The sequence below is a fragment of the Zonotrichia albicollis genome, chromosome Z (assembly GCF_047830755.1).
Source record: "Zonotrichia albicollis isolate bZonAlb1 chromosome Z, bZonAlb1.hap1, whole genome shotgun sequence".
NCBI classification, from domain to species: Eukaryota; Metazoa; Chordata; class Aves; order Passeriformes; family Passerellidae; genus Zonotrichia; species Zonotrichia albicollis.
In genome coordinates this window covers 33,119,400-33,143,704 of record NC_133860.1, presented here as the reverse complement: position 1 = coordinate 33,143,704, position 24,305 = coordinate 33,119,400, and the positions used below count along the sequence as shown (strand labels likewise).

Sequence of the window (24,305 nt, the reverse complement as noted above, 5' to 3'; positions counted from 1 at the left end):
ATAAAGGGAATGTTTTATCAACACTCTCTGGATATAGTAACTGGATATAGTAACTAATTAAGGCCACAACAGGCCTTAATTAGTTACAAAATTCAGAGCAGTAATTGTAATTTATGTTTCCCCACCCCAGTTTACTAGTTGTAGGTGAACAGCTCACCAATATCCTTAAAAATATTGATTCCCTGTTGCTCCTGGCTCCTCATTGACACCTGTTTTCTTCTATCTCCTTGTCTACTCTTCTACTTCTTTTTAACTACACTCTTATTCTTTCACCTGATGCCGCATTTTTAGATTTCCTATCCCACTGTCACACACATGAAGTTTCCTTCCGTTTCTCCAGGAGTCAGGCATCCCTACTAACACCTCAAGTTTGTGAAAAAGCCTCCAAGTTAGATGTCAGGTTGCAGTAGGAGACATGCACGTTTCTTTCACAGGTGCTTTGGGGAACCATCAAAGAATCGATCTGATTGGGAAGGAAACCTATGGCTGGATCATCGAGTCCAACCTGTGAGCAAACACAACGACCTTACTAGACCACGAACACTAAGTGCCATGTCCAGTCTTTCCTTAAACACCTTCTCAGCCTCCCTGGGCGGTCCGTTCTGGTGCCTAATCACCCCTTCCATGAAGAAATGCTTCCTGGTGTCCAACTGAACCCCCAACCCTCCCGGCTTTGCTTAGCACCATGTCCTCTCGTCCTGTCACTGGTTGCCTGGGAGAAGAGGCTGAACCCCAGCTGACCACAGCCTCCTTTCAGGCAGTAGTGCAGAGTGATAAGGTCCCCCCTGAGCCTCCTTTTCTCCAGGATAAACACCCCCAGCTGCTCCTCACAGCACTTGTGCTCCTGTGTGAGACAGAATATTCATCCTGAACTAGGTAAAGTGTCTAGGAGAGGTGAAGGGTCTGTGGAGCTAAAGCTGAAGGAGAGGCCGCGTTCCAGAGACAGCAAGGAGACAGAGAAAGAAAAACAGAAAAACCACGAGGTCAATCTGCCCCCGACTTAGGAATTCCTTCGATAAAGAAGAATTAGTGCTAAATGTCATGTGGAATGAATATGTATGAACTTAATTTGAAACTGTATGCATATGCATTTGGAAGGGGGGATAAAAAGGGGACTCGGAGTCTCCAGGGGCACGCATGCCCTTTTGGGGAGTCTTGCGTCCGGCGCGCGTCGTAATAAAGCATACCGGGCTTTACAACTTTTACAAGTTGTGAGGTTTCTTCTTTTCTCCGCAAAACATTTTGGCGAGCCAAGGCAGGAGTTCTCTGTCCCCGCGGGGGCAGGGGGGATAGACGGACCTCCAAGGCGCGCCCCAGGATTTTTTCCTGGTGGGGCTCCGCTTGTCTCAACTTGCCACCTGCGAGGACAGACAACGACCCGCTGGCCTGCGGAGGAGAATACGGTATGTATGGGGCCCCAGGGGGGGAAGAACAAGGAAAGAACAAGGGAATTAACGACCCAGAGACGTCTGGGATCAGCCGATAGAGCGGCTGTATTAGAGACGGGGTTCGTTCCATCGTCCTGATAGAGCAGGACTGCCAGCGGCTCCGGGGTAAGCTAGCTGCAGCTGATAGAGCGGCTGTATTAGAGACGGGGTTCGTCGCCTCGTCGTCCTGATAGAGCAGGACTGCCAGCGGCTCCGGGGGTAAGCCGGGTGAACCCGTGTATGCGTGTATTAGAATTCAGATTCTGATAGGGCAGAGCTGAATTCGCGTATGTTTCTTCTGTTTGTGCGTGTGTGAGTGGTGTCCGGACACTGTGTTGCTGTATGGTTAATGTGTGTGGCCAGTGCACTGTGTTTGTGATCGTGCAGGTGATATGTGTATGGTGTATAAAAGAGAGTAAATCTACAGTGCCCTACAGTGCGGGGATGGGTCAGTACTCCCCGTGTTTGAAGCAGCCGAGTGAGGCCAGAGGCGCCGGCTGCAGCAAGCTGCGGGGGCAGGGAGAGAAGTGCCCCGCGGAGAAGCGAATGGAGGAATGTCAGTGATGGTATTTATCGTGTTTGAATGTAGTGATTTGTGTAGATTTGGTACATTTTAACCGTGAGTATGAGCTCAGAGAGTTCCTTTGCCTTGGATGTTTGGACTTGATCTCTAGACTGTGTGCTGTTATTTTGATTGTGTCCAGGAAAAATTGATTTGAGTAAATGCCGAATTATGGTGTGCTGTGTTGTGTTGAGAAAAGTGAGCACTTTGAGAAATATGCCCTTCCCCAGTGATTTTGTGTGGTGATTTTCTTCCGCTGCATTGTGGTAATTTGATTCTCAGACTGTATAGTGGTGTTTGTGGAGATTTTAAGATTTTGTTGCAACAAGAGTAGCATTTTACATAGGAGAGCTATAGTACGGTGATTTATGTTTAACTTCGATAAAGTGAGTTAAAGGAATTCCAAGAATTCTCCCCCTCACAGCAATTCAAGCCTTGGCTCTAGTGAATTTGAGATAAGGCGGGGGGGGGGGGGGTGCGTGTGTCTGTGTCTGCAGGTATATCAGAGTTTTGGCTGTGACTAGCACAGCCCTTTTGCAAAGCAGCAAAACAAGTGTAAGTAGACACAGTGCTTAATTAGATTGTGCAAGAAGAGAACTAGAAAAGACTGATATTTTGTAAAACAGAGTTTATATAGAAGGGATGAATGAGATGAATTAGTTAATGAGACTTATGAGATTTATGAGACTTCGGTTGGTACTGCAGTAAGTCTTTACTGGAAACAATCCGCTGAAAGGATTTAAAGTTCTCTGTAATAAACAGAATAGCCAGCCTTTGCGGGCAATTTTGGGGAGCCTTTGGTACATCAAGAGGCTAGCAGGCTGTGTGAGGTGACAGTGGCTGCGCCCTGGGCACAGGGACAGCTCTGGCTGCCCTGTCTCCCCAGGGAACACGCGAATGGCCTGTGAGCAAAAGCTGGATGTGCAGGTATTATTGCAGTGCGGTGTTTATGAGAAACACTGGTATTGCTGTTTTGCTGTTCCAATAAGTGTCAGGGTACACGCCCCGAGTGTAAATTAAAGGTTTCTGGTCAAGCGGATTCAGAACCTAAGGTCTTAGAGCTTGTGTGTGGGAATCACATCTGATACCTGCCACCTGGAGCTGTGTGTATAGGAGGAAAACTGAGAAACTACTGTGAAGGTCTGTAAAAAGGTTTGAATGGAAGCGGGATAAGGCAAGGAGAAATAAATAACGAGAACTGATCAGAGCAAACAGGTTCCTAAATTAGCCCCTTTTGGGAGGGGCTCATTGGGAGGAGGTTGCCAGTAAGAGCAGCTCAGAAAATAAAAAGATTTATAGTGCTTCATTGCTGTTAGTACTGTTTTATAATAGGAAGATAAATGGGATAATTTTTGTATGCTGAAATGTCTTTTGTTTTAAGAAATCACCCAGAATGACAAAGAGACTGTGAGATCAGACTGCTCTCTGGTCTTGGCCCCTGAAAAGGAAAACAAGGCAAAGAGAAAGCAAATCAAACATGTTGTTCAGCATGCAGCATAAGATAGCAACGTATGAAATCAGGCAAGGATTATCACGCTGAAATGCGAAGCAATCACAGTTCGCAAAATGAGTACATATGATTTGTAAAGGCTTCCTCCCAAGGTAAGGGAGGAGGGGTAAAGGTAACCTTCCCAAAAGGGAAGAATTTTTGTCAGCACAAGGGTCATGTGTTCAGTTTTAAATAAAGCTTTAGTACCTGTGGAGAATGTTTATGTTGTAGTGTGGGGAATGAACAACTGGCCAGTCTGAAAAGGCATACTTTTGCAAACCTTTAAAGTAACATGTGTACTATGTGTACCTAAAAGCTTTTGTACAATTCGCTCAATTTGCTAAATATTCTCAAATGAGAAAGGTTACTCTGGAGGCAAATAATATAAAGATGTTAGGCTTAATATTAACAGACACTGAAATTAAGAAAGACATTAGTAAGGAGATATTAGAATAAGTAAATAAGTGTTTTCAAGGGTATGGGCCTCTGCTGCACCAGGGAGAGTGAAAGATGCTCCCCCATGGGATGCTCCCCCATCAAGCTTAATGAAAGAACACAACCAGTGAGAACTGAGTAGTACCCTCAAAAGGAAGGTAAGGAAGGAATCAGTCCAATAACTGGTAGTACTGGATTAAGGGCTGTCAATAAGATAACACAGAATTTGTACCCTGTGGTAGCAAATCCATAGACCTTACTAACTTGTTTAACACCTGAGCTAACCTGGTTCACTCTTTCAGCCCTAAGAGATGCCTTCTTTTGCCTCCCTATCCATGAAGCCAGCCAGAACATTTTTGCATTCAAACACAAGCTCACACAGTCCATGTGCCTGAAGGCTTCAAAATTCTCCACTCCGATTGGAGAACAGCTTGCAAGGACCCAGAGTCCCAGGAAGCTCCACAAGAGGAAAGGAGGCTGTTGCAGTACATAGATGATCTTCTAGTAGCCACTCGGACGAGGGAAGCAAGAGAAGCCTGGACGGTAAGCCTTTTGAATTTCCTAGGACTCCAAGGATGCAGAGTCTCAAAGAAAAAGGCACAGGTAGTGAAACAGAAGGTAATCTACCTGGAGTAAGAAGTGAGTGCTGAGCAGCAGACTTTAAGGCAGGGAAGCCCTATGCCAAACCCTGAACCCCAGACAACGAAAGAACTCCAAACCTTTTTAGGCATGGCAGTGTAGTGCCAGCTGTGGGTTCATAATTGTGGACTGTTCTCCAGACCCCTCTATGCTCTTATTGCCAATGGGAACTGAGATCTCCAGTGGACAAGAGACACCACACGGGCCTTTCTCCAGCTAGAGAGTCCCCTCATGTCGGCTCCAGCTTTGAAACTTCCAGATGTAAGTAAAGCATTCTTTCTATTTTTCCATGCAAGGAATTGCTCTGGGAATATTGGCTCAAGACTTGGGTCCATACCGGAGGGCAGTTGCTTACCTCTCTAAGCAACTAGATGCAACAGCCAAAGGATGGCCAGGTTGCCTCAGAGCTGTAGCAGCAGTTGTGCTGAACATTCAAGAGGCACACAAGTTTATCCTGGGACAAAAATGACTGTGCTAGTGTCCCACACAGTGTCTGTAGTACTGGAAGTAAAGGGTGGCCACTGGCTTTTCACCAGAGAGGTTTCTGAAATACCAGGCCATCATGGTAGAGCAAGATGATGGAGAGATAGTGGTGACTAATATTGTCAACCCAGCTTCTTTTCTCAGTGGAATCAAGGAGAAGCAGTACACCATGATTGCCTAGAGACCACTGAAGCTACCCTACTCCAGCCGCCCAGACTTAAAGGACACTCCTCCGGACGATGCAGAGACCTGGTTCACTGACAAGAAAGCGACATTGCAAAGTTCACAGTGACTACCTGCAGAGAGGTAATAGAGTGTGGACCCTTACCAACAGGTACCTCTGCACAGGATGCTGAGATAAATGCATGGACCCATGCCTTAGAAACAGCAAAAGGCATTCAGAGTTGTGCATGCACATGGAGCCATCTGGAAGGAGAGGGGACTGCTGACCTCACAGGGAAAGAAGAGACAATCCAGCTGCTGGAAGCAGTTCGGCTACCTGAAAAAGCATATTAAGGCACACCAGAGAGTGAGCTTAAAATTGGAGGAAAGAAATGAGCTGGCGGATGGAGAGGCAAAGAAAGCAGCAAAGGGTGAGGTACAGATTTTCCTCGAAGGTAAGCCATAATACAGTAATACTAATCAAAAGAGACGTACAACTGCAAGGGGTGGGCTACCATTGAAAGAGAGCTAGTAATCCCCTCCCATTTTCGTGGTTACTAGTGAAGGAAGGGCACTAGAAAACACACTAGGGCCTAACTACTTAAAGCCTTTTATAGAGTGTGGCTCCTTTCTCAAAATGACCGAGGCTGCGAGTGATACAGAGTGCACTGGAATGAAGTGTTGACTTTGAAGTAGTAATCCCCACAGGCTTTCTAGAACACACATCTGATTGAAAGAACTGTTGTATCATTGTCAGGAATCTATATGCCACTATCACTCAGGTGAGCTGATAATGTGATCCTTGCCTCCAGACTAACCTCAAAATACCCCCGGGCCAAAACTTGGTCAGACTGGGAGAGCCCATGGGCCTGTATAGCAGTGGCAAATCAACTTTTCAGAACTCCCAAGGAAAGGGGGGTATCAGTATTTACTGGTATTAATAGATACATTTTCAGGGTGGCCAGAAACATTCCCCACCAGAACTGTCACAGCTCAAGAGGTGACCAGATCATTTTTACAAGAGATAATACCACGCTTCAGAGTTCCAGCCACAATATCCTCAGATAAAGAATCACCTTTCATTTCCAAAATAGTGCAACAGATTAGTAGCCATCTGGGCATAGATTAAGAACTTCACACCCCATACTGCCCCAATCAAGCGGCCAGGTGGAGAGAATGAATCATTTGATTAAGCAGCAAATCATAAGACTGGGGCAAGAAGCTCTTCCACTAGCACTATTGCAAATTCAAACTAAACCTTTTGAGCTAAAGGAATGCTGAATCCTTTTGGAATGCCTTATAGAAGACAATAGAATACAAGGGGAATGTCCAGAATGTCCACTTACATGGTGGCATTAAGCAAACAGCTCAGAGTAATTGAGAAACTTGTGGCTGGAACTCGGAGCAGGGAGTTGGATAGCCTGGGGTTGATGTATATGTTAAGTCTCTTACAGAGAAGACTTCGGAACCACAGTGGGAGAGACCACTGCAAGTACCTCTCACCACCTTCACTGCAATCAAAATCAAGGAGCAGAATGCTGGATCCATCACTCTCGGGTGAAGAAGGCCCAGAAGCCCCTTCAGGAGTGACACCAGGAGACAATGAACTGAGACTAAAACTTATTCGGGCAAAATGAGTATATTGCGGTCGGGAGTAGCTCATACTTTAGTGTACAGAATTGTTTTGTATGGAATTATAACTGAAGTTTTAGAACTAGAGAGTACCTCTACCCAAAGCAATGCTGAATGGCCTTGGTCCCTGGCATTTAATCAGTATACTGGATCCATAGGAAAACCTTCTGAGATAAAGAAGGTTTATATTAAACATATCTACTGTAGTAATCCACGAGAATCAAGTATGTGAGGAGTAAGAATAGCAAGAACAGGAGCTGTGAACACTTCAAGGAATCTGAAGTGAAGAAATCAAAGTAAAGTGCTTAGTCATCAAAAGGATGGCTTATGAGAGACCAGATGTAATCAGTGTCTGAACCTCCCCTGGTGTATATGAACACCAGGAAGTCTGTGATAACCTAAGTGAATCAGACAGTTGGTGTAATTTCACCCTGATACAGCCTGTAGGCAATGAATTTAGGCTCTTCTCTCAAGATTTCCCCTCCATTATCTTCTGCCCTGAACACAGTCCACAGCTTGATCTTAGCTAAGGGCAAGGTGGGTGACCAGGAGAGACATTCCTGCTTGCCACACATCTGAGAAATCAGGTGCTTTGGAGGGAGAGAGAGAGGTTAGATTCCCTGAAGTCTCTACATTTCAGGACAAACATCTGTCTCAAGTATGACCTAAACCTCTGTCAGATACACTTGTGAAGTGTGTCTGAATTTGTAGTAGGAGCCCAGCACATCCCTCTGGCAGGGAGGGATGATCATGGACAGAAAGCAGTTCCTGTTCCCCATAACAAACATCTAACTGGCATATTAGTGACAAGATTAGGAGTTTTAAATGGAATTGATTCAGAAATACTGATGAATATACTGGCTGTTGCAGCAGGTAGCCTAACAAAATTGAAGCAGCCTTTATAGTAATCTCTATTGGCCTTAGGAACTAGCCAGTGACAGATTTCAAAAGTACTGCCAAAGTAAGGAAGTATGAAGAGGCCGGGGACCAAGACCACAAATTGATAGTAGAAGCACTTAGTATAGTTCAAGATAATGTGTCTTTAGCTTTCAGTTGTATACAAGCACAGTTATGGTTACAAGCAACAGCAGCTCTGATCATATAGGAAAGGGGTGAAGGTAATTTTCCAGCTGAAATTCAGAAAATTGAATGGGATAATGCAATTGATTTTGAAAGGAAGTTTTAATCCTGGTGGATTATGGTGAATTTCACCTATGATCCTATTTCTAATGTGGCCACTGCCTTTGTGCTTACCATATGTAATGCCACTGTTTATGTTATCCATCCCATCATTGCCCTAAGATTAAACCATGAAGAAACAACACTCTATCCTTCAGAACATAGAGTGTGGGCACAAAAAGATGAATGAAAAGTGGCAGGTAGTAAACTTAGAATCCTGCATTACTAGAGAACAAATGGGATTCATTTGTGAAAGCAATACTGCTAATGCCCAGGATGTGTTTGGACACTGAACAGAGTATTTGTCACTTTGAAATTCATCCAGTCACTGACCAGAAAACTGTGCTCGTATATACTGGAAAAGGGTGTATGTTTGAGAACTGCTTGTGCTGCTGTACAAATTAATAGCAATGATGTTATTCTGTCTAGTAGAAACCATTCTAATCTCTGTATTTGTATTTGTAATTTTGTTAAGATTATTGGGTGTGATTTTTCGTATTTGGTACCAGTAACATCCCACCAGCTGATTACAGCCAATTACACAATGTATCACAGACTACCACCTACCCCTATCGGGGTGAACCTTACATTGGTAAAACAATTAATTAAGCACCAAGACCTATTAGAAGTCTTGAAAGAAATCCGAGAAAGTGGAAAGAAAACCTTAATTACTGTCCAACATGGTACAAAAGAAATAACCAGAGTTCTACAAAGAATAAAATACGGATAATCACTGGTGAGATGTGATCTTTGGGTGATCACCAACTGCAAATGGAACCTTTGATAAGTTGTGCCACCCTATTCTAGTTTTACTAATATTAGTTGGGATAAGCTTAGGATTATCTATTACATTGTTAATTTGGAACTGGAGAATGCTACAACAAATAGCTGTACTAACCTCTTTGCCAAATGTACATGGTAAAGCGCTAAAAGACACTTATTGTCGTGGAAATTTTCCTTAAGTAAAAGAATTTACTTATTTCCTAGGAAAGGGGGGAATGAGACAGAATATTCATCCTGAACTAGGTAAAGTGTCTAGGAGAGGTGAAGGGTCTGTGGAGCTAAAGCTGAAGGAGAGGCCGCGTTCCAGAGACAGCAAGGAGACAGAGAAAGAAAAACAGAAAAACCACGAGGTCAATCTGCCCCCGACTTAGGAATTCCTTCGATAAAGAAGAATTAGTGCTAAATGTCATGTGGAATGAATATGTATGAACTTAATTTGAAACTGTATGCATATGCATTTGGAAGGGGGGATAAAAAGGGGACTCGGAGTCTCCAGGGGCACGCATGCCCTTTTGGGGAGTCTTGCGTCCGGCGCGCGTCGTAATAAAGCATACCGGGCTTTACAACTTTTACAAGTTGTGAGGTTTCTTCTTTTCTCCGCAAAACATGTGCGTTGCCCTTCCCTGGGACCGGTTGGGCTGGGGGACGAGAGAGCCCCGGCAGCCTCAGCGGCGCGGCCGCAGCGCTCCTACGCCTTTAAGGGCGGCCCGGCCGCGCCCCCACGTGTGCGATCAGCTGACGGTGCGTCCCGCCCCCGCCCGCCCCTGCCCCGCTCCCTCCGCCGCGAGGTGCGGGCAGCAGCGCGGCTCTGACAGCGCCGCCGGGGCAGCGCCCGCGCCCCCCGCTCGCCCCCGGCGCGCCCGCCCGGCCACGCCGCGCCGCCCGCCCCGCGCCCCGGCCCCGCCGCTGCCCCGCGCCGCCGCTGCCCCGCCGGCCCAGCGCCGCTGTCAGCCGGGCGGGCGCCCGCGGCCCCTCCGGAGAGCTCGGCAGCGCGGCGCCCGGCGCCACTCCGGTACATGGATTACCTGGTAGGTTCCCGGCGGCAGCGGAGACCGTCGGACATTTTACTGAGCGGCTGGGGCGACGTCCGCGGCTCGACGGGGTGCGGGGGGCAGCCCGGGGCCGGGGGCAGCCGGGTCCGGCCGCGCTGCCGCACCCGGCCCGGCGGGCTGTTAACGGGCGATAAAGCGGCCGGGCCCCGCTCATTTGGCCGCTATTAGGTTGCTAAAGCCGTGACCCGGGTCGCTGTTTTTTTCCTAAACGCTGGAGCTTAGGGCATGCTTCAGTGAACTAAATTGCTACCGCGGACGGGATCAGCCGAGCGCCCGGGCAGCTGGTATTCGTGGGTAGTGTTTATGGCTCTTTAATGAATATTGGCTCCATTCGTCTGTGAAAGATCGTATCGCGGGCGTGCACCTCAGCTGGGATCGTGCCCTCACCCGCGCACCCTCGGCGGGCAAAAGCCCTGTGGCACGGCTGGCTCATGAGCAGGTGGCTTTGTTTTAGTATGGTACCTGCTCACCTGGTCTTTTCAGCCCAGCAGTGGGGGGGCGTAACGAGCACACCCCATCGCTCCGGTCCTGTTGGCATCCCATTGCTCCAGGCTTGTGGCTTCGAGCTCTGTGCTGTGAACTGGTGCCCGCTCCTTCACCGTGAAACGCTGCGAAGCGTCAGCTGGGGCAGTGAAGAGCAGGCATCTTCTGGCCATCCCTGTTCGTTGTTGGTGTCAAGCGGGACCAGGAAGTATTTGGAGTCAGAATCTTGACTCTGTCATTCATACTTTTTCACTCGGGATGCTCACGGGTGTACGCTTTCAAGAGGGGCTCATCAAATGCAACAGAATCTCTGGAGATGCTCTTTTTAATGAACAGAATATTTGCCATGCTGAGATGAGAGCTGCATGCAGTGTCTGCATTTTCTGGTAGCTAACTAAACCAGAAATACATTAAATTAATATTTCACCATTCTTGTGTCTATGGAGCTAAGATTTGTTGTGATATATTGAGCCTTGCAACCCCCAAAATATTTTAGGCTTGCCTTTCTGAATTTGAATACTACAGAGAGACACTAGAAAATGAGTCTTGTGTGGCAGAAATGGTAGGCAGACTTCTCTTTAACAGCCTAGTTAATGAAATACTGATAATAAACTTGCCGGATATCAAGTGCAGCCACATAGCTCCTTGAGAGCCTGGAGCTGTTTCTGAGATTTTTTTTTCCTTTATAAACTTATGGCCAGATGAAACTGGCCATTCTGTACTTTTTCAAATGCTTGCATTAAACCTTTGTGACTGCTACAGGCTGTTGTGTGGAAGGCCAACCACTCTGAGAACAATAAATTTAATAAGCCTTGCAAACTAAGAGCATGTTTTTCTATTAACTTAAGGGGGGAGGGGATTAAATAACTGGTTTTTTTTTTCTTCCCCTGACTCTTATTCTCCAGCTGATCCTTTTCCTCTTTTTTGTCATGTGGCCTTCTTTAGTGTCAGTTCTAAAACCTGTCATTGATTATGAGGTTCAGGCACCTCAGAAAGTCTGCTCTAACAACAACAACAAAAATTATGATGGTGACTTAGACAACTAGTTGTGTACACCTGTTTTTGGCTTGTTGTCACAGTCTGCCCTGGTGTAAAGATGGGCCTACTCGTATCTATGCAAGGCTTGAAGTTGTGTGACTGTTAAATTATGGCTGTAGAATAATTGTCTCATTATTTCCATAGCCAAAAGAGCTGTACATGTTAAGTAATTTTGTGTTTTGTGCATTTATGTTGTGTTCGTGCATGTATATAGGCATGAAAACACAAACAGAAGGTTTCTGGTTCCTCATGTGGGGCACCTGTGTTGCAGCCTGCCGGCAGTGAGGTTTTCTGCCGTGCTTGCAGTGTGAGGCAGAGAGCAAAGGATGAGTTGTTTTCCCTTGCAGTAGTGCTGAGACAGAGTATTTGATGAGTTTTGGTTGTCAGGGGGGCTGAGTGAGGGAGTGTGGTGGAAGGAGGTGAGGACAGATAAGGTCAGGTTTGTTGCTGCATGAACTCAGGGGTCAGTGCATCTCCACAAGGAGTCTGCCCTCAGCCAGCTCTTCCCAGACTTGCATAGGAAAGTTCTTTTCCTGATTTTAGCTGGATAGGACCTACATTGATGGAGATGTCTTTTCTCCATTAAGAATCAGATCCCTAGAAGTAATGAACATCTGAAGCACTTTCCAATATCATCAGGTTATTGAAAGCGCTCAAAACCTTCTCAGAGTGAAGTCAGTTGGAGCCAGCTTGGACTATGGCCTAAAATTTTTATGAACTGATACCCAAAACCTGAGTAGTGCCTTCCCACTTAAAGTGTGGCCCTCGATTTATGGCTATGCCATTTGATAATAAATTGGTGCTAAAAGAGTATCTCCTGTGATGCTCTGGTCTGTTTTTGCAGTTTTACATTGTAACAAAAAAGTATCGCTGGCCTCTGTAACTTTGATAGCTACAAGAGGCTCTTCAGCCCGGTGCCTCTTTTTTGTGTTGCTATAATTATGATGTTAGGAGTGGTGTGTTTTTCTTTTTTTAAATCAACATGATTAAACCAAGTCCAGCCTCTAAAAAAGAATACATCTTCACTCAGAGGCACTTTTCACTTACATGTGCTGTTTTGCTTGCATTTAGTTAACTCTTTTAAAACATACTGTGTGAACATAGCTGCATGAATGTAGAATGGCAGGTTTTTGTGACTACATAATCTAGGGTACTGTCTGCAACCTTCTTCAGCTTCATGCTTGCTACATTGTGTCTGGAAGGATTTCAATGTGTGCAAAGACTTGTGTTGGTTGGCCTCTGTTCAGTAGACTATGCTTAATTTAAGGAGTTACGCCATGATGCATCTTATGAAAAGCATGGTATGTGACCAGTCTTACAGTTCTTGCTTGGAGAACTTGTGGGGAAACAATAAAAATGCTTCAGTTTTTCTTACATGCTGCAATTACAATGCAGATTTTAAGCTCCTGAGTAGACTTTCACAATACACTTCTTCAGTGGCATCCTCTGCACTAGGTGAAGTTCTTACATATTTCTATTCAATGTATCAGCCTGGTCTGTGTAGAATTTTTAAAAACTGCTTGAGAGAGTGATAATGAAATTTGAATCTGTCTCTTCACAAAAGAGTTATATTTGCCTAAGAGGTTTATAATAAAAAATTGATAACCAGTTTAATTTTGCATTTTTAGCATTTTTATTATGATAACTTATCTGTAAATTATATCCCAAGATACTGTGTACTGTCTTAGTTGTAGATAAAAATATTTCATGAAGAGGTATTGAAGAGCATATTCTGACCTGAAATGGAAGATGACTCTTCTTGGATGATGAACTGCTTCAGCATTAGTAATTTTTTTAAAAATTTTTTTGGGTCCCTTTTCTGAGGAGTTAAACAGGAACATGGATTCTACAATGTCAAGAGAGTGCACACTCGTAGTGCATCAGAAACCTTGTTGCTTTGTTGGGGATTGGTTTCTTTTAACTATAACAAGTTTGGGTGAGTTCTTGTTGTTCTTTGTGCACTTGTTAGCAGATGCAAATTATTTTGCTCCAGTATGCATGCACATGAAATCTAAAATTTGGTAAGTTTTTGAGTGAATTCAACTAAATTTTCAAATTTTAAATGAATATGTGAATAGGCCTTGAACTGACTGAAGAGTTTCTGCTTTGTTTCTGAACAGTCTTGACCTCACAATCTAAATAGTTAGTGTTCAGACAAAGTCTTACTTGGGAAAAGCTGCATAATCCAAATTGGTGTTCTTAAAGTGTTAGGTGATATTCAAAAAATTAAATGTTTTTGAGCAACTTTTCTTTTTTGGGCCGCTTACTTTTAAGACCTTTCTTTTAAGTAGTTAGACTCTTTAATTGAATTGGACAGGTTAGATTCAGAAAGTGGCAATGTGGGATCGATCAAGACCACTCAGTGATTCTGGTACACCTCAGATCCAGTCTTTCTGTTGCTGTTGCCAGTTCCATTGTTTGGTATCTGCAGGTCACAGGAAACTTTTTTTTTTTTTTTCTCGCGCTGCAAATGTGTTAGAGAGGTGTATGTTTGAAGGTAAGGGTTTTACTTCACTGAAACTTTGTAAACTCGTAGATGCTGTCCGTTGAATAAAGAAAAATGGGTTGAGGTCCTTACTAGCAACTCTGTTTTTTTCTTCTGAGGCACGTGTGTGATTTGGATACATCGCCAACAAGAGCAGCCACGGTCTATAGGCAGGGCCACGTCCTCTTACTGTTTGCTGAGCACCCCTCTCATAGGAATTCTGTCTTTTGTAATGTAACAATAGGGAATGTTTGGCCTCTAGGTTGACTGATCTATCAGCTATAACAGCCTTGAAAACTTACACCTTCTGTAGAGCACAAGGGCTTCTATTTTATTATTGTCCCTTCAGTTTGGGGAGTTGATTAGACACAAGGATGAGGGGTCTGACAGTTGTTTCAAAAAAAAAAAAAAGTAGCTGAATGCAGGAAAGAAAACAACAGCTGTAAGGTGCATGCAACTGTATTCGTGTTTGGATCAGATGTGAATCTTTTAATTGGAGAAGGTAATGTTTACCTAGGTTTGCATTGCAGAGTGATCATAGATGACATGAATTTAATATTTTTCAAATGAAACCAGATGGAAGGATTTACTTCACTAATGGGTTTTTCCACCACAGGCCTAGATCAGAATTACGAAGTATGTAGTAAGAATACTTGGTACTCAATTCCAGCTCTTGCTATGTACTACCAGACCATGTTGCTCTGCAGTGTGCTGCTCTGGAATTCTTCAGTCAGACCTCCAAGCTTCAAGGCAACATGGTGATGAATTTCACAAAAGGTTAGAAATGCAAGCTTTTAGTAAGTGAGAATATCTACATTTAGTAAGGACAAAATATTCCTTCTAATACCACATGCTGATTAACATTTTTGGCTTGTTGTCAGTATCATCAACTCATGTTTTTTAATACTGCCAGCTTGTGATGTTTATTCTTTTAAATGGAGTTCTGAACTTTTGTGATTGTATGAGGATATTAGCTCTCCATTAATAAAAGAGCATTTTTAGTTTAGTTTAAAACCACAAATGTGGCCCAAAGAGCTGTGAGGCCCTATAAAAAAAACACAACAGTATTTAAAATTTTTGCTTCTTTGTGTTTTGGCTTGTGCTGCTCTGCATTATGTTGGTTTTGCTGTTTTTCACTGTGTGCGCAGGATAACTTTCTGAAGTGCAAACTATCTGACTGTGACTATATAAAAGTCCTTGTGGGCATAAGTAGGGTATTTGCAATCTAACAAAAGATGGCTCATGCCAGAGCTCTTCAGCGTACAAAATTTATTTTTTCTCTCTGATAACCTGGTAAAGTGACTAAATTAATTGTCAATGAGTGTGTAAGTAATCTCCCTCTATTTGAGGAAGAGGCACAAAGCAGGAAATGTAGCTGACAAGTGCTCTTGTGCTAGATGCAGTCCTGCCCTAGAACTTTGTTGCTTGTAAGAACAAACTGTAGGAAGAGCTTGAATCTTTGATGTTCTGTATGTTTTGGTGGAGGAACAGAAGAAAAATTTGTTCACAGAACCCACATTAGCTTTTGGCATTGGAGAATCTGAGTAAGCAAGATGGTATCCAAGATCCACTAGGAGCTGTTGATATGGGGGAAGTAAGTTTGCAGATTTCTTTTTTTTAATTATAACTTGGAGCTTTTGTATAGAAGAAACATCTGTTTTCCACATTTTATTAGCTTTATAATAACTGTTGATTAGTTTTCCTTTATATGATTTTGACTCTAATAGAGGTGAAAAACTTAAATCAATTAAACTGAAGTAACAGTTCTGTAATCTGTAATACAAATTTTATGAGAAATACAAATGAGCATTGAGAGCACAGCTCTGGCAGCAAATAAGAGGGAGAAGTGAATGCAGAGATTACAAGGGAGTTTATGTTCGTGTTTAGCTGTATAAACTGCATATGCTTTGGTGGGCTGTTGCAGAGACAAATATTAAGAATGCATATTGAACCCAGGAAGAAAATCTAGTACCTCTTTTGATATTTGTAATAAAATGGCAAATGAAATTCAGGGTTGATACGTGCAAAGTTGCATATATTTTTAGAAGAAGTCACATGGCAGTACAGATGCATGGATAGGCTCTAAAATATCATCAGTACTCAGGAAAGGGAATGAGGATCCTTCTTTAAAATGTCATCTCAACCCAGACATCTGTCAACAAATTTTGAGTATTAAGAAGGAAAAAGAGGGAAAGATCTCATTTTTACATTGCTTAAATATAAGGTTTGCTCTTGTCTTACTTGCTGCATTTCTGGTTGCATCATTTCAGGAAGAGTATTAAAAAAAACAAAGAAAATACAGAGAAGGATGATGTGGTAATTGAAGAAAAGCAATTTCTTCCATACAAGCAGAGATAAGTAGTTACAGCTCTTCAGTCTGAAGAAAAGACAGCTGACTGGTATGAGGAGGAAATAGTCTAGATGTCTTTTGAATCAGAAAGAGATTAGGCAATAAGCATGTTTTTCTATACAGATGAACTCACAGTTATAATCCAGGAACTGTGTTTTCTGCATGTGAGTGTAGTTGAATTCTCACTTGTGCAGTAATGTTAGGGAAGTGAAAATGAGTACACCAGGAATTTGTACAGGGTCTTCAAAGACAGGGCCACTGTGGGTTGGTATTAAACGTGATGTTCAGATATGATGGTAGGAAATCCTGAAGTTGTGATTACTGGAACATAGGGATAGGTCCATGAGGTATGATTCCCTAGATATCCTGATGCTTTGCTGTGGACTAAAGACATCCTCCTCATCTTTCCTCCTCATTGAGGAGGAATCTAGAATCAGTTCTTGAACAGGAAATTGCAGTTAGGAAACTGAGATATTCTGAGTGATGTCCAGGAGTGCTGTCCACTGTAATCAGAATTTCATTGACTACACGGGAGGTGGGACTTTTCAATTCAGAGGTATTTATGAAGATAATAAATCTTTTTCAGGAGCACAGATTCCTTCTGCTTGGAAGTATATATAATAAAAGGCTATTGGCTTTCTGACATCTGTGTTTCAACAAATTTATAACTTTTTATGTAAGGCCCACAACACTGAGTGAACCTGAAACTGTATAGACAACCTGTGTAGAGGGATGATGCACTCTACAATGAGTGCTCTCTTTTCTCAGTACTTTCTTCTTGCCCAGAAACTTGCATAATTTCAGGTTTCAACAAGACTGGAGAAAAGGTCCAGAATTCTTGAGAAATGTCTATGCTGTTCTTGGAGCTATTAATTTTCTGCTGGCTAATCTGTATCTTACACTGCCTCAGCCACTGCAGTCCTGGAAACAGTCATGGAAAACTGTTCTACTGAGAATATTGCCTAAAAGAGAGGAGAGCATTGTTCTCTGGTGCATCCACTTGATTACTTTTTATGATGACAAGAGAGTTCTTGGATCTGGTCCTATTTCCTGTTCACATATTGCTTTTCCATCAACATCAGGTTTCTTCTAGTCTCTAAACTGAGATTTATTTTTCTAATGATTATGTACAAGAAGATTGGTATTTTAGAAATCTAATTATTCAGCATTGAAGGAGAATATTAAAATATTTTCTGTGCCTTTTTTCCCTGAGAACAGTATTAAAAAGAATTCAGGGAGTTTAAAATTAGAAATGTTACTAATGGAATTTGCTAGAGGGCTGTGACATCTTGTGCTGAAAGGGGAACCTTGGAATTACTAGCTGGAGTTCAGTAGGCAAGGTTATCAAACAGCAGTTCTGGTCAAAGTTCCTGCTACCTTTACTGTAGTGTTGTTGTGTGTGCTTTTGGGTATCCACATGTTCCTTACAACACAAAAGCACTGAGAATTTGTTTCAGGCTCCACACTTAAAGGTACCTTAAAACCTGCATATTTTATACACTTGTATTGCTAATTTTTGCAATTTTATACACTGAAAAAGATGCAGATAAAAATAGAGGTGGAAAAACTTCTGCCTGGAAGATCCAGCAATTCCAAGTGTCTACTGGCTTGTATCACTTCATTATAAATGAGGAGAGGTGTACCTTGATCTTAAGCATATTAAATAAACATATCACCAGAAAAAAAACCTCTAACATCTTCCTTTTCTTGTTTTGCTTTCTGTTTTTGTGGTCTTGGAGCTGTATTCAGTGCTGTAATTTATTTATAATTATGTCACAGTGAGTTGAGGTCGAGGTGATTATTTCTGCTGGGTGGCAGAATTGACTGCTACTGCAGTTCTGTAAGGTGTTGGGTCTTTTGGCTCTTTCCTGAGAACTTGGTTAGGATCACCCTCCCCTTTTGCCCACCAAGGTTCTTGGGGCTAATGCTTTCAACTCGGTGCTTGAAGTCATCAGTTGCAGAACATGCTCTAATTAATCTTTTCAAAATCTGGTCTTTTGTAAATATTATGAGTAGGGATTTAATCTTGTATTTGCTGACAAAATAGATATTTAAAACAATGGCTTTGTGAGTTGCAGACTGTGTGCCTGTGTCAGAGCTGAATGAGATTTTTTTTAAAAACCAAATACTGAAATTGCTTTGTACTGATAGCAGAATACTTGAAAAAATGGACAGAACAGATGCTTGTTGTGAATTGAATGCTGCACAGCTGCAGGGCAGACATGTTTCTAAGTCATTATAAACAGCCACATTTTTACAAGGTATGATTAAAATAACAAAGTCTTGGGTGAATAGGAAAGCTAGCTATGAGTTTGCTTTCCAGTGGGAGAAATTATTTAATGTTTGCGAGATGACCCTTTGCCTAGGCAGAAGGGTGCTTTTTGACAGAGACGCATGCATATCTTGCTTGACATATTTGATCTGATGACTCCATTTTTCACTTTAGACATGTGAAATCACATCTGTGAATAATTAGTCTTTGTAGAATTGTGTCAAACAAGCTATCTTTCTTTCATAGTATTTGTAGGTATATTTTTACTTTTTTTTTTCTTTTATTTTCATGCCTACCGTGTAAAATCCTTTCAGAAAGCAACAATAAACTGTAAGTAAATTATGTGTAAATTTTCCAACAATTGTTTTGTTGCCCAATTTTATGGTCCCAAGTGAGTTGCCGCAACCAAAGTAATGAAAGATTACAAGTGTGAAGAATAAACTCCCCATTGCAGCAACAGATAATCAACTGTCTTAATTCAGTGGTCAGACTGATAGTCTGAAGGATAGTATCACTAAACTTTTAATTATTTAAATCAATTCCTGTCACTTTTTCAAGGATTAAACTGAAATACTTCTGGGGAGGAAATGTAAATTTTCAGAAGAAAGGATAGGTGAATATAATAAATATTAATAGTAGTGTTGGATTTAATGATCCTTTTTACCACTAGAAAATGTAGTTTATAAGCATTTTCTTGGAGACTTGAAGAAGGGATTATCTTAATATTTTACTGGGAAATGCATAAGGGAAACAATCAGTACTGTGTGTGACAGAATTCACGCCTTATAATAATTAAAATAACCTGTGATTTTAGAATGTTAACAATGGCAAATCCAACAATGGATAACTAAGGTAACATGGGATGTAGGTTATTTTATTTTGCTGAAGCAAGGATCTACAGGGGCTTGCTGGAGAATTTGAACTGCGGCTTAGTTCTCCCACTAATGCATAGCCTGGAAGTAGTGAACAAAAATTAAAAAAAAGAAAACTATTTATAATGCTGTGCTTGTCTAGAATAAAAGCAAACTGTATATATGAAGAAGCTATAATGGTTTGCTGCTGCTGCATGTTTACTTCTCTTGCAAGCTGAAATAATAATTTACTTTATATACAAAGTTGTGTCTGCCAGCAATATAGATTCTGCCAGGATACTGAAAATGCAAATCATTCAATACATCACCCGGTGTTTTAAGTATGGGCTTAAATTGCCACAGACCAAGGTTAAACATTAGGAAACTTTCTAGTAGAGAGGGTAATGAAGCACTGGACTAAATTGCTTGGGGAAATCATCCATCCCTGGAACCTTTGGAACAAAGTCTGCAAATACTGTCAGGAGGGGTATGGTTTATGACCCCGCCCCACGACTTTGTGTAACTGTAGGATTTCTTGAAGTCAGTTCCTGTTTCTCTGTCAATTTTTTCTTTCTGGGAGAAGCTCAGAACACAAGAGATACTCTTAGATATTTGGTCTTAAGGCTGAAAAAAAAATCTGCTTTAACTGAAATAGTGTTGAAAGTCAGAATCTTCTTGTCATTAATAGCATACTAGATTACTTCCAGTAAGAAATGAAAATCAACTGTGCTGTTGAAGTTTTTTTTCAGGTTTTTTTGCTGTGCTTTTTGACTTTCAGACAGTTCAGTGAAATACTGTTTATTTAAAATTTAGATGTTGCAGTTAAAACCAAAAGAAAAAGGTGTCTAAACATTTTTTTTATTACTTGTAATTATTAAGATCTGTTGTTTTGGTTTTTTTAATCCCAATTCTATTTAAATTGGTATTTCAATTCAATATTGTTATTTTTTTGGAGGGGGGGAGAAATTAGAAAGCAGATCCTGAAAAGATGTTTTGATTGGTATGTTTGAAGTCTGTATCATCCAACACTTTGTCTTTGATAATGTGTGGACTTTTGAAACTTGTAATGAAAATGTTCCGCTTGAAGGCTTTAAGTTTTGTCTTTCAAATACCTTATATAAAGTAATTCCTCAATTACTCTTCTGAACAAATAATTGTAATCTTAGTTTATTTTACCTAGTTGTATAGGAAATATGGCAAACCTACAGTAGTTTTTATTTTGGTATTGGAGAGCTACATTTATTTCCTGGCTTTGTTGTGCTAATTAAAGAAGGTGTTTTTCATCTGTTTCATCAGAAACTCATAGTCCATCCTCAGCCTCTCTGGGTGACTGCAGAAGACATAGAATTGTGGCATCACAGCAGATTGGAAGTTGAGCAAGTTGAGGGTAAAAACTTTTAATATGATTATTCTCAGCTTAAGAACAGATTAAATAAAATGTTCTATTTTTGTGTTCTACTTTAGAAAGCTAAAGCAATAAGGTTCCAGAAATGTGCAAACATTAAATTATATGCATTATTCTGGTATATAGAGGAAGACAGTTTCAGTGATGGTAAAAGGAGAGAAAAATATAAACACAGAAGCTCTTTACAGTCCACTAAAAGGCCAAAAAGAACTCCATTAAAATGATTCTTGCAGATTGTTTTTAAATCAAAGTAGATAAAAATAAATGAGACTGAAAGCTTACATGCAAGTTATTAATGTTGTGTACAGGCATTTTTGGGATCCTTAGATAAATTGAGACCTATATAATGGAATACTGAAGTAGTGAGTGTGAAGGTGTTGACACCTCTACACTTAGCTGCTTCTGTATGAAAGGTAGTATGTATCTGTATAACCTGAATTTATATGGCATTTTTCTAAGACTTCTAATACAGCTTTGGAAAAGGTGTTTCTTTCAGGGGAGAGGGGAGAGATGGGAAGAAAAGTAATTCTTAATAAACAGCATTCTTGATAATGTTTTTATTTTAATTCCTTTAGACTATGTCTGAATGTATCCAGCTCTCATTTGCTGTTTGTAGAATTGGCATTTACACGGTAAGGCAATGTTCTAACTAAGTATTTTTGTTAGTGTTAATGCCATTTGAGTGAAAAGAAGTTACTTAAGTTTTTAAGGATTGGATTTAAGCTTTGCAGATAGCAAAAGGGATTTGTCATGCTAGTTTGCTTAAACAGACTACAGTGGATTTTTGTCCTTTCAAAGATTTACTAATACCAGAAGAAAAAAAGTATCCTCCACTTCAGTTAAAAAAAGGTAAAGAAAAATTCAGCCAGCCTTTTGAGGTGTAAGAAAATTTAGAATTCATGGGCATCAGTTGCTGAAAATTCTTGCGTAATGTAATTGCTGGAGCGTTTATGTACATTTGCCATTAAATGCCTGTGATGTGTGAGTAATGTCACATATTAAAACATGTTAGCTGAATGCACATATTGTAAGTTTTTTCTGGAGAGCTTTAAAATTTAGGAAATGCTTTTAAGTTAAACTTAGCAAAACTTATATAAAAGAAATAAGAAGTTTACTTCAATTATGTATTCCAAATATGCTAGCTTTTTTTTTTCTGCTCCTGGTTCTTCCAGTTAATGTTGAGAACACTTAGATGAATGGGGTTTTGTAGAAATTAACTTTAATTAATACATTACAATAATGTAGTGTATACAGAGCTTACACAATGTATATGACTAGATTTCTCAAATCATGCTTCATATCCTGGAGCTTTTGGAGTGGGAATGCTGCTCCTTCTGTTAGCACTTCTCAGGAGGAAGCCTGGAACATACTTTTGACTGTATGAAGTGGTATTGGGTGAGTTTTGACTAATAGTGAGGAGGGCTATGTGCCATCACTAAATCTTACTTGAGGATAGAATCTCAAAGTTTAACATTTGCTTTTGTTCACAGAATTTGGTTTGAGGTAGTGTTAAATATCTGCATGAAGTTTTTTTCCCATAACATTTGCCTGCTTTCTGTTTTCAACATCTAAAAGCCTTTTAAATGGTAGAAAAGATGAGTCAAAGGCATATTTCCTTATGGTATTTAAATTTTTTTGGGAGGACTTTGTCTAAAAATTATTGTGTGATAAGAATATACTGTCTTAAGAATCAGAGAGGGTTTCAGTCTGAGGTTTCAATGGCTACAATATACTCAAATGGTCTGCTAGTTCTTAAGAAGGCTAGAGTAAGCTGCTCAAATTATTTTGAGAGAATGTCCGAGTATAAATATGTGTGAATTATGGACATAATGAGAAGGTAAAATGTAGTACATCCTCTGATAGTAGTCAGTTCTGTTTTAGTTTAAAATAGGTCAAGTGTTGTCTATATACTCAAGTCCTCTGCTGAGTTGTGGTAGTTGAAGTTATAGTGATAGTTAAATAAATGGTATCTCACTCTGACCAGCAAAATACTTAATTTTATCAAATGTTTTAAATTGAAAAATAAAACCAGCTTGCTGAATTTATTAAAATGCTGAAAGAAATTGATTTCATTGACTGCTGGTACTTAAGGAGGGATAGTGAGGCTTGAGAGCATCTGGAGATGCAGCGTTATGGCCACAGTGTACCAGGCAGGGCATGCCATGTAAAGTGCATTTGAAGGCTAAAGTAGTTCGTTTAGGAAAATGCTAGCTGCAGAGATTACTTGCTTACATGAAATGCCTCTCATTGGATGACTGGAGGGTAGGCTTGTACAGTTTTGGTGTCATAGCAAACAGAGAGGCCTGCTGAAGTGAGACCTGTGCAGAAGGACAGTGTGATAGTTTCTGCCTCTGCACCATACCCTGCTTGTGCTTGTAACTGTCACCAGATTTGTTACTCAGGTGTGTCCAAAGTCTGGCAGCTGTTAGGTACTGAGTGCTCCATACTGATGTCAAGAAGCAAACCCCCACAAAACTCCAGTTCATATTTCCCTTCTAATTAATTCCTTGGGTGTTGTGCTTTCTGCTGCGTAGTATTTTGCAGATTCAGTTGATTTTCCATTTGTTAGCTAATTGATTTTTATCCAAAATCTAAGCAGTCTCTCAGATGCCAGTCCTTAGCAGCACCATGTGTTCAGCTTGTACTGAGCTACTAGGACGCTTCCTGTTCTGCATGTCCTCATGGTACAGTGCTGCAAGTAAGGCTCTTAGTCCTTTGGACTACAGACATCTCAACTGTTAGCCTGTTATCAAGCTGCTTATCAGTAACACTCTAAAGCACCCATTATATCAACTGCACTACACCATTAAATTGGCTTCCTGTTTTTATGGAATGTACAGGTTATGAGATGGGGGAAGAGTTTATGTGGTGATCTATGGCAAAACAGCCAGTGCTTCCTGCCATGAGGAGAAAACCTACATCTTTGCAAGAATACAGGAGGAGATTTAATGCCTATTTCAGGTGAATTAACTAGATGAAGTATATACCCTTGAAGGGAGGAAGAGCAAAACAGAGGTGGTTAATATGAAAACTATATAGATTTTTGTAGGAGTCTGAAACTGATAGAGGTTTCTGTCTAAAAGGAAAACATTATCATAAACTCAAATGAAAACTTTTGTGATTAAGAAATCAACCAGCCATTGAAAATAAAACTCAACTTGTTTCACGTAGCTTCTCTCAGAAGTTTTTCAGATGCAGGTTTCTGCCTCTTCCATCATACTAGCATCTGCATCAGATGTGTCAATTGGATGTGTGGGAGCAGGCAGATAAATTTTTAAATCTGCATGACTGTGGAGACTGTAAGCATTTGACAGCTTGTAGCAAAGGCTATAATTTATTTTCTTTCTGTTTCTGATTTAATTTTCTTAATTAGGTAAAGATCCTATTAAAATAATGATAGAGAATTCTACCTATGTGAACCTCAGAGGGAAAATAGTCCACTTTTTTTGTCTTGTAAAACAGTTTTTATGATAGAACACTTGCCACCTTTATGCATATTGAAACACTTGCCACCTTTATACTTCATCTTGGAAACAGTGTGTGTGACTGTGTGCATATACTCTGGGAGGTTCTCTGAT

The 24,305-nt window shown here is 41.1% G+C and overlaps 1 protein-coding gene across 7 annotated transcripts in view; it reads left to right on the top strand.

The window, feature by feature from the left end:
• The window catches only part of ARL15 (ARF like GTPase 15), a 269,511-nt gene that overhangs the window by 20,761 nt on the left and 224,445 nt on the right, over window positions 1-24,305 (top strand). Inside the window, exons 1-4 of one of the 7 annotated variants that reach the window (XM_074533671.1) lie at window positions 9,542-9,819; window positions 18,786-18,801; window positions 20,619-20,709; window positions 21,303-21,359. The exons of 4 other annotated variants lie outside the window; for them this stretch is intronic. In XM_074533671.1, the coding sequence (XP_074389772.1) occupies window positions 21,306-21,359 (54 nt within the window). In that variant the 5' untranslated portion in view covers window positions 9,542-9,819; window positions 18,786-18,801; window positions 20,619-20,709; window positions 21,303-21,305. Of the gene's footprint in view, window positions 1-9,541; window positions 9,820-18,785; window positions 18,802-20,618; window positions 20,710-21,302; window positions 21,360-24,305 lie in introns of those variants that run through there. 2 more of the 7 variants (XM_074533672.1, XM_074533674.1) reach the window with 2 other exon arrangements.